The sequence below is a fragment of the Sceloporus undulatus genome, chromosome 6 (assembly GCF_019175285.1).
Source record: "Sceloporus undulatus isolate JIND9_A2432 ecotype Alabama chromosome 6, SceUnd_v1.1, whole genome shotgun sequence".
Lineage (NCBI taxonomy): Eukaryota > Metazoa > Chordata > Lepidosauria > Squamata > Phrynosomatidae > Sceloporus > Sceloporus undulatus.
In genome coordinates, this window is record NC_056527.1 from 128,470,416 (window position 1) to 128,480,816 (window position 10,401).

General features: G+C 41.6%; 1 protein-coding gene across 2 annotated transcripts; it reads left to right on the plus strand.

Moving 5' to 3' along the window:
- Positions 1 to 4,484: 4,484 nt before the first annotated feature.
- On the plus strand, positions 4,485 to 9,122 carry LOC121935140. 2 transcript variants are annotated; one of them, XM_042476304.1, is made up of 4 exons: positions 4,485 to 4,531; positions 6,033 to 6,165; positions 7,105 to 7,228; positions 7,769 to 9,122. In XM_042476304.1, the coding sequence occupies exons 1-4, from the start codon at positions 4,529 to 4,531 to the stop codon at positions 8,349 to 8,351; spliced, it is 843 nt and encodes a 280-aa protein (XP_042332238.1). In that variant the 5' UTR covers positions 4,485 to 4,528; the 3' UTR covers positions 8,352 to 9,122. The 2 variants fall into 2 exon arrangements, with proteins under 2 accessions (XP_042332238.1, XP_042332237.1); XM_042476303.1 differs by lacking the exon at positions 4,485 to 4,531 and having other exon boundaries at positions 5,450 to 6,165.
- Positions 9,123 to 10,401: the final 1,279 nt, after the last annotated feature.

The window sequence follows — 10,401 nt, forward strand, 5'->3', positions numbered from 1 at the left end:
TGCTGAGTCTGCTTTGAGGGATCAAACAAGCAGATAAGCTGAGGCTTGGATTTAAGGTGTACTCTTGTCTACAGATTTCTTATCTTCAAACCCTTGAACCTGTAGTCAGTGATAATAAGGGAGTTGGCCTTGTTTGGTTGAATGTCTTTCAGTGAAATTTTAACACTTCTTAATGTAATTTGCTGGGAAGATGCATGCATTTTTGCTTTGGTTGGGAGGGGTATGAATTTTTGCTTTTGTTCTCTAGCTTGAGCCCTAGGATAAGTTGAGTTATTAAACTAGAACACTGGGTGGGGGACATTTAGCCCTGCAGATGTTTTAGGTTGCATCACCCTTGATTGCTTGCCACAAATCATGATGGCTGGGGTTTCTGGGATTTAAAGTCAAAAACATTTGGACTGTCAAAGGTTCCCCACCCTTTGTTGGAAGTGACACCAAGCCACCCAGCTTGTTCTGCAGATACATGTGTTTGCATTGGAAGGAGTATAGATACATATAGACTGGAGGAGGGGAGTTAGATTGTCCTTTTTCTGCTCAGTGTACACTGACCTTCCTTGTTAGACTGGTACTCTTACATTGCTAGTGTCATTTTTCTTTTCTGTCTTTCACCATCCTCTTCATAAGAGCAGAAGGCATCTTGGTTTTGTTCCATTAGCAAGAAATAGGTCTTCTTAGCTTGCTAGACCTAGATTTTCTCTTATCTTTTCTCCTTAAATAAACTGCTGTTGTGTGCCTTCAACTTGATTCCAACTTATGGAGATCCTAAGGTGAACCTATCCCAGGGTTTTCTCAACATGATATGTTTGTTGCCTTCCTCTGAGGATGAGGATCCTCAGGATTTCCATTGCTTTCTTTCAGGGTGAGAGAATGTGACTTGTCCAAAGGCAACCAGTGAGTTTCCATGGCTGAGTAAGGATTCAAACCCTGGTCTCCCAGAGTCCTAGTCCTATACTCAAACCACTATATCACACTGGCTTTCACGTAATAAACAATAGTTTAACAAAAACAAAGACAAAATACGATTAATGTTATTCTATTTTAGCGGAGGGGAAAGACCCCCAACCAATCTGATATTTAAGTAGGTTGCATTGACAATACGTTGATGCAGAAAAGCCATCTTTGCTAACAGTTATGACAGCTGGCCATTCATTTTAATCAGATGAATGTCTGGTTCATAATCTAGGATTCTCAACTGGTGTTTCTCCTGTGGGAAATCAAGGTCTCTTAATAGCTGGGAATCTGTCCGAATAAGATATCTTTTAACGGATGAAAAAATGCACTCCATCATGCAGCACTTAGACCTCAAATGGCCAACTTTCAGACTTTACAATCAACAGAAATTGGCATCTTAGCCACCACATCACCTTTCATTTACAGTACATGCATGCAAAATGAACACTGGACATTGGATATAAATTTGAATTATCTAACTAGTTGCTACACCAGCACAGTGGAGGGGAGATGTTCATACACAGATGCTGCACGTTATAAGGGAGTATCCCTCCAAACTGTGGCTTAGGTGATAGACATGCCGTTTTCTCTGTTGGTTTTGGAAGAATTGTCTACATTTTTAGACTAGGAGATGTGGAAACGTGCTATTGATACTGCCTTGATCCTTGACTTGGTTAACTAATTAATACAAGTATACTATGTGCCTAAATATCCTGAAGGCAACAGATCCTGTCTGATCTTGGAAACTAAGGAGAGTCAGCTTTAGTTACTACTTGGATAGGAGACCACTAATGTGTTATATTTCAGAGCAAGGAACAGGCAAAACTAGCTCTGATGGGTCTTCCTTGCCTGAGGAAATCCTATGAAATTCATGGGGTCACCATAAGTCAACAGGTGGCTTCAAGGCACATATATACACATAATGGGACATTTTAAAATAAATGAATCAATGACACATGGTGACTTTTGTGGGTCTTTCGAACTACCTCAAGTCATAAATACAGTTGGTCAATCAATCTTTATTGTGCAGTCAAAGACCATTAAAACAGAAAACCCATCATATAAAACATGATAAAAAGCTAGGTGGTGTAGAACTGACAGGGGTAATGTCATACAAATACAAGCGTAGGTATTTCAATCATAACCCAAATTCCAAAATCTATATTGTAGGAATACCTCTATTAGTTACTGTTCTGTATCTTTAAATCAATTTTGACTTAGGGTGATGCTATCCTATGGTTTTCTTGCCAAGGCTTATTCAAGGGAGGGTTGCCACTGTTGTCCTCTAAAGATGAAAGAATGTAATTTGCTCAGTATGACCAAGGTCTAATCCACTCTGCAGAAATAATGCAGTTTGACACCATTAAGTGCCATGGGTCAATGCTATGTAATTCTAGGATTTGTAGTTTGTTGTGGCACCCGAGCTCTCTGAAGGAGAAGGCTACACAAAACTACAAATCCCAGAATTCCATAGCATTGAGGCATGGCAGTTAAAGTGGTGTCAAAGTGCATTATTTTTACACTACAGATTAGACCCTAGTGGTTTTTCCATTGCTGAATGACGATTGCAACCCAAGTCTCCTGAATTACTAGTCAAACTAATACTCCGTACCATCTCACTAAGTCTTTGAAGGGGTGTCGCACTGAGGATGGAGCAAGCTTGTTTTCTGCTGCTCCAGAGGCCTAGAACACAAAACAATGGATGCAAACTCCAGGAAAAGAGACTCCACCTCAACATTAGGAGGAACTTCTTGACAGAGGAACACATTTCTTCCTCCAAGAGGACCTCCATGTGTTTCAGACTTGAATTCCCAAGTGCCTCAACCAATATGGTCAACAGTAAGGGGTTACCACAGTTGTCCATACCACTGGGAATGTGCAATGCTCCCCAAAATCAACAACTGAATCTGGATCTGCTAATTACTGCTAATCAGACTTGCTGAAGGCACAGCTACAGGGGCCGGTTGAAACACTGACTACCTTAAGCTAAAATAGGTGCACATCTGAAATCCCAGCCTAATTAGTGAGCAGCATGTGTTCCCTGATTGCTGTGCCAGATAAGATATAAAGGAGATGCAGTAGACTCTAAGGAAGGAAGGTGTTCCATAGTTTTGTCATGGCTGGTCAGAAAGCTGGGTGTCCTGGTATATGGAAAGTGTTTTGTTGCTTGGCTCCTAAAGGTGGGTGCTATAGGACTTTGTTCAGGATGGATATATATTTGCAGTTATTGCAATTCATTGAAAAGAATGTAAACAAGAATGACCTATTGGTGGTTGAACTCTGTTTCAGGGAGGGAAAGTAAAAGGACACAACCACTACAAGAGAAGGTTATGTCAGTACTTAGCACCATCCAGTTACTCTTCTAATGTCTCTCAGTTAATTGTCATGGTTATCTTCAGTGCTATGTAACCAAAACTGGTCCATCAAATACAAAGCTGTGTTGGTCTGGAAAATAAGTATGCAAAGGGTTCTTGTAGCACCTTTGAGCTGACTGAAAAAGCATTTGTGCTTCCTAAGTAGGCTCAAGTCTACGAAAGCTCATGCTGCCAACATCTCTCTTTCAGTTAGTCTCAAAGGTGCTCCAAAATCCCTTTGCATACAGGGTGCGCAGTGAGAATCTCACAGGCTACTTGAACTCTGAAGATGGTTTGCCTGACATACGCACACCCCAGATCTTGGGAAAGGGTTGTAAAGGTTGCTTTGAATGACAACTCTGGGAATTATCGTTGAACGAAATTAGTATTGGAAGCTCTCTCCAAACTGGAAACTGGCACTGAATTCCCTAATGTCCCTTTACAATCCTCAAGCTTACTGCTTCTTAAGAATTAAAATGATTTTCAAAAATTTTAATTTCCAGCTTTTGCTGTATCAAGTCTATGCTTTGAGCAACCAGTAGAGGAAGGTCTCTTTCTTGCTGTCACTTCTACTATGCAGCTTCTGCTTCCTCCATGTTCTCCAGATATGACTATAGCTGTGCTCTTTTCCTCAGTGTAGATTCCCCACAGCAGCAGCCGCAGCAACAATCTGGTGACATCTCTGACAGCCACATCAACCCAGAAAATGATAGTGTCCAGGAAAATGTGAGTACAAGGATGGGGCCACCAGTTGCCATGATGGCTGGGGGAGGATTCTCATAGTCCAAAAAGTAAGTTTCCCAGGCCTTGTTCAGGATGATCTCCTGAATGCAGTAGAACAATACCAAAAAAGGTTCAGTTGTCGCCATCCCTGTTTTCTTTCCACCATCAAGCACAGAGTTTCTTGCCCCAACACACTGAATGCAACTACTGTTGCACTGTCAATCCAGTTTACAGCAATGAAAGCAAGCCCGGGGCAAAGGGGGAAAGTGGAAGGAGGAGAGAGACACTGGGACATTTTAAAAGCAGCTGAAAAAGTGGAATGGCAGAAGATATTGTCCCTGCCAAACCAGGAAAGTTGGAGGGTCTGTACTAGCAGTAGGAAGTCTTATCACAAAGTATTATTTCCTTCTAGCAGGCTCAAGCCTCTCTCCCTCAAGAGATGCATCAAACCATAGACACACCAAGTCATGATATTGAAGAAATGTACCTGAGGCGCATCTATGGTAAAACATCTTATTTGAAGGGTGTTCTTCAAAAAATATTTTTAAATTTAAATGAAGATAAATATTTTAAATGAGGATACATATAAAAAGATCCAACTTTGGATCAAACATGAATGTTGCTGCTTTGTTAACTACATGCAGCATGCCTTTTGCACCATAGCTACAGCATTCAATGGCACCTAGAAGATATAACCTTGTGCCATGCAAACCCACTGGATGTCCTTAAGCAAGTCACACTCTCTCAGCCTCAGAGAAAAGAAAGGGCAAATGCCCTCTGAACAAATCTTGCCGAGAAAACCTCATAATAAGTTCACCTTAGGATTGCCATAAGTCAGAAATGACTAGAAGGCATGCAACAACAAAAACAACAAGAGGGAGGAGGACGCTTACACTAAAACCTAGAAGTATCTGACATTATGGGGTTTTTTTCCATGCAGACCTTGAGCAAGAGCTGCATACTACGATGGAGAACAACAAGCAATTGTCCCGCCAGCTAAATGAAATGGGCCGTCTTGTGTTTCCAGAGGTAGAACAAGTCATTTGGGTGGTGGAAGGCTTTATATACTTGATTATATTGCTTGATCTAAACACTCTGAAGGAAGCAGATCCCATTTGATCTTGGAAACTAAGCAAGGTCAGCTTAATACAGTACTTGGAACAGAGCCTGGCAGGGAGTACCAGATTCAGTAGATATATATTTCAGAGGAAAGGAACAGCAAACCACCTTTAAGATATTTCTTGCCTGACAAATTCCTAAAAAAATTCACAGGGTTCTTCATAAATTGACAGGCAACTTGAAGGTACACATATGCACACTCACACAAACACTGGCATCCTGTTAATGGCATTTGCAAACATAAGTCATCCTTATACTGGTGTATGTCCCTTTTTGATTCATGTGGATGTTAATATTCTCTTCCTCCCTCTGCACTGATCCATGGATCTACCCTTGAGTTGTTGCAATCCCCCCTCAAACAGCAATTCTACCTGATGGAGAGCTGGGGAAGGGGGTATCTGGCTATGTTACCATAACCATACATAAAATGATGATGTGATTGAGAACTTGGGGACCCCATGGACCACATTTCACATTTGGCTCTAGTGACACAACCAGATGCTTCTCTGATCCATCACAGCTACCAGCAGGCATGGAATGGATATGTGGGGTGTGTATGCTGCAACAAACCTACAACAGGTTCCCAGAGTCAGTGAATGCCCAGCTGTAGAACTATTAGCCCCATTGGACCATACAGGATTGTAGCCAAGGTGTGGCTAAGAATAGAGGAACCTGCTTGCTTCCTCCAAATTATTCTGCAAGTTCTTTCCATCACAATTAAATATCCAAAAGCAAATATGTATACATTCTTCCCTGCTCCAAACCATCATCTGGGCCAGACCGTTTGTACTGATGGACTAACTTTGGTTCAAGATGATGTCTGTATGTGTTGCAAAGCCTGAGTTTGACATGCGATGGTATTTCCTCTTATTCCTATACATGGAGCTGGCTGACTGTACACAGTTCAGTCTCATAGAGAGGCTGAAGATCTACCTGGAGTGCCAGCTGATGGAGAAGCAAGATCTAGAGCGGAGAGTAATTGAAGCAGAGGCAGCCATGTTGGAAATGGAGAATGCAGGTAAGAGAAATCAAATTCAGTGGGTAATCTCTTTGTAGACCCATCTTCCCCAGAAAATAGGGGTATATGTAGTAATGATGTAAGTATATCGCCTTCAGAATCAGGGAGACACATGTGTTGGTGATGAACAACTGGGGAATGCTAGTATCCACGGACCCTGGATGTTGGCTTCTTGTCTGCTTGGCCACTACTGGAAACAGGATGCTGGGCTAAACAGATCTTTCATTTGATCCAGGAGGTCTCTTATGTACTTGATTTAGTCATGTGTGTTGATATTCGCATACATCAGTAACTTTCATGGGCCCTAAAGGGCATAAGAGATATTCCTCTACATTGTTGGAAACTTTTTCTTTCATAAAGCCGTAAACTAATTGACCTGGATGTGCCAGCTCTATGGGACTAAGAAAGCATCTCAATAGTTAGTGCCAACCCTGCAATGAGGTAGAGTCGGGTTGTTGCTTCAGGCAGTTAGTGATAAGAAGCAGAGAGTGCATAGAGCTTCCATATGACAGCTCTGTGTTTGCCTGAGCTATTTTGCTGCTATGAGTTGCAACAGAAGATGCTGTCCTGTCACCAGTGTTGGAATAAAAAATGTAACTGGCAGTCTGGTCAGCTTGTGTATGTCATGGAACTAAGGTGGTGTCATCTTTTCCCTGCGGCAACAAAATGTTTTAAGTGAGCCCTGTCAACAGTGTCTATTTTTCATCAAAGTCTCTAACTTTTGCCCACAGTTCAAAATCCAGTTCATGTAAAACCAACTGAACAATACAAATTAACATTATATCTGACATTCCTCTATGATGTTCTCATTCAAAATGCCTTGAACGGATGATTCTGAAGTGTTTGTGGCTACATCCTTTGAGAGAACTTTCTGTGGAACAAACACACCAGGTAAATTAACCTGATAAACCAATCTTGACTGGTTTTTCCTCCCTGCAGTGGCTGTTCTGCAGAGGAGATTGCAGAATGCAGACTATTCCTCCACAAAGCAGATGGATGCTCCAGAAAATGATGTACTCGGGCTCTCAAGTTCTACTCTCTTACCCATGGAAGCTCCTAGCAAGTAAGTTGCCACTGCATCACACTTCTTAGTTGTCAAGCAGTAGTTTTTCACACTCAGTCCTTGCCCCTGGAACTCCAGTATAAAGCCACAACTGCAGAATTCTGTCCTAAATAAGGATGGATCATCCTTTTCCTGGATGCTTTAGACTGCAGCTCCCAGAAGCCAGCATGGTCAGTGGTAAGGGCTGTGGGAGTTGTACTCCAAAATATTTAGAGGGCCAAAGGTTCCCCAGTATAAGATAGCTTTATATTATTGATTTTCCTAGGAGTTTATCACATGCAATTTTAATGCTGACCCGGGCACACGATGGGATCAGACAGGAATGAGTTAAAACAAATTTTACAACAGACAAAATTGCTGTTGCACTGTTGTCTATCATCTGTCCTCCAGCAGTGCTCTGGAGGCCGATTTTGGTACTATGAAAAGCTTAAACTCCCTAGTTTGCAGGGGTGAGCAAAGGGTTACCGATGGAGTCTTCAGCCTCCAAAAGAATAATCTCTCTCTTTATCCCTCTCTCTCTCTTCTCTGTGTGCCCATCAGGGTACAAGATTTTGACAGTGTGAGTACAACCAGTACACTTCCAGTGACCTCCCCACTGAGCAAAGCAAGTGATGACCATTATGAAACACTCTATCATTCTTCAGACAATCCAGATGTTTGCTCCACAAGTTCAACCCTGGAAGAATCGGTAGTGGAGGATCTCAGTGTATTATTGCATGTTCATGCTTTACCAACTGGAGAAGAAAGACATGAAACACGAGAGGGAATGATGGTAAGAGGCCAGGAGAATGAAAACAGTGCTCTAGACATTGCCACTAAGAAACCAATGGACTGGGCTGATCCTATTACTTTTAAGAACCAAGCAGGCCTCCTAGATTCTGGTCCTTGTGAAGCCAAGCCTATGGCAAAGGGGAAAGTACAAGTGACTCACCCAGCTGGGAAGGATGCTTCTGATGATGACTTGCTGGATGGTGGCAGAAGCCTGACCATCTGTTTTGTCCATGCAAGTGAAACAAAGATGGGGGATCTGACACCAGAAATCAGTCAAGCCATGTCTATACCAAAAAACCCAGAAGAGACTTTGGCTCTGATCAATAGCCCCATGTCACCAAGTCTTATCTAAAGAGAGGTGAAGGCTCTAAGTGAAAAGGAAGCATTCATTCATCTACTTCTATCAAATCACTGGAAACAACAAAGACAATTATTATGGGGAAAATGGGTTTGAAAGGCTCACCCAGAGCAGCTGAAGCAAAAAAAAAAAAAATGAATTATGCATTTCCTCAAATTACAACATGGCTGTAGCTGATACTTGGGGTGTAGGAACTGGAGTTATGTGTCCATCACCATCTTGTCCTGCTACATCAAAAAAGTAGTTATGTGGAATCTCACTAGCCAACATTTCTCGCTATGACAAACTCTGAAGGCTTAATGGAGAAAGCTGATCTTGACTGAAGACACTTTTGTGAAATTAGGACACCCAAACTGTAGCATGTAGATGGTGAATGGCTTCTAAGTTTGTCATAAACTGATCTGGAGGCAACATCTCCCAATGACTGTGTGCTCAGATGTTGAAAAGCAGATAAAAGTGTGTGCCTTTGGATGGAGGGTGTATGTAATAGAAAAGCATGAGAGGGAGAAGGTAAATAGTTGCATACCTGTAATAAGAGGTGGAAGTAAATGCTGTTGAGGAGCTTAGTTTGGAGTTTGGACACTTTGCAGTTGTGGTCTGAATATTGTTCTGGATTAAGTTCCTTTTTTGAATGGCTAAGAGGAATAAAGGCAAATGACTACTCCTATTTTAAACCAAAACACAAGCAGAAGTCTCCACTCTCAGGTGTTGCTTAGATTATCTCTCACTAAAGCACATCCACCTATCTGGGAGAATAAAATTTGTTTTAACTATACAGTATACCTTAAATGGAGTTCTGTTAAGGTGCTATTTCATAATTGACCACAGTATGGTGCTCTTAGATCTTAATATGTGATCCATCTTTATCTTGGTTGTGGAACACTCTGGATTCTGGGTGGGAGTTGGAGACTCAAAGTGCAAAGCTATTTTGGTGGTTGAAAGGAACACTGCAAAAATATATTTATGGATCTTCTTTATGCACATATGGAATTGTACACGCACAGATTATGAGTAGCAATACCTGCCTTGCTTTCTTACAGAAGGTGTTCTTGATTGTCAGTGTTAAGGTGGTGTGGCTATGCTGGCTAAAGATAGATTATAAAATTAGATAATAATACTACTGACAGCTTTTTGTGTTGTTGTTAGCTGCCCTCAAGTCAACTCCAACTCATGGCAACCCTATGGATGAGACATCTCCAAAACCTCCTGTCCATCACTGCTTTGCTCATGTCCTGCAAATCCGTGCCCATGACCTGCCTGAGTCTATCCATCTAGTTCCAGCCTTCCTCTTTCTTCTAACCTTTACCTTTCCTATCGTTATTGCCCTTTCTAATGAATCATGCTTTCTCATGATGTGGCCAAAGTATGACAGCTTCACTTTGGTCATCTTGGCTTCCAGGGAGAGTTCAGGCTTGATCTGTTCAAGGACCCATTTGTTTGTCTTTTGAGCTCTGCACTGTATCTACATCTCAAGTGCATTGATTTTCTTCTTATTGTTGATAGCTTAGTATATCACAATAGATGCAATGTGCAAACTGGCCATCTGTAAGCCATGTGGTGTGTTGGTATTCACTTATGTACACCGAGATTAGATATTGTTCAGATTTACAACTTCTATCAGCCCAAGCAAACATACCTAATGGGTATTGCATGCCAATATCACCTCTGTGAAGGTGTTGTTGTTGTTGTTGTTGTTGTTGGGTTTTTGGCCTGTAAAAGATTTAGATGCATCTATACGCAAGAGCCATCTACATTCCTTGTAGTCAAATAGGATGCAAGAAAATGAAGTGTCCACACTAACAATTCCAATATGTTATTTCCTCAAAGGCAAAAATACCATGTGCTCTGAGCTGGATGGATCTTGGCAGTGGTCCAAAGCTGCCAACTGTCTTTCCCAGTTATTAAATGGATAATGTTTTTCCTCTACCTCCCATAGTTTTCTCATGCTTTGTATACTAGCATTCATTAATGGCCTCCTGTCCACCTATCAACCCAGAGCTGACCTGTCCCTTGCATACTAACAATAGAGGGGCTATTGAGGTTC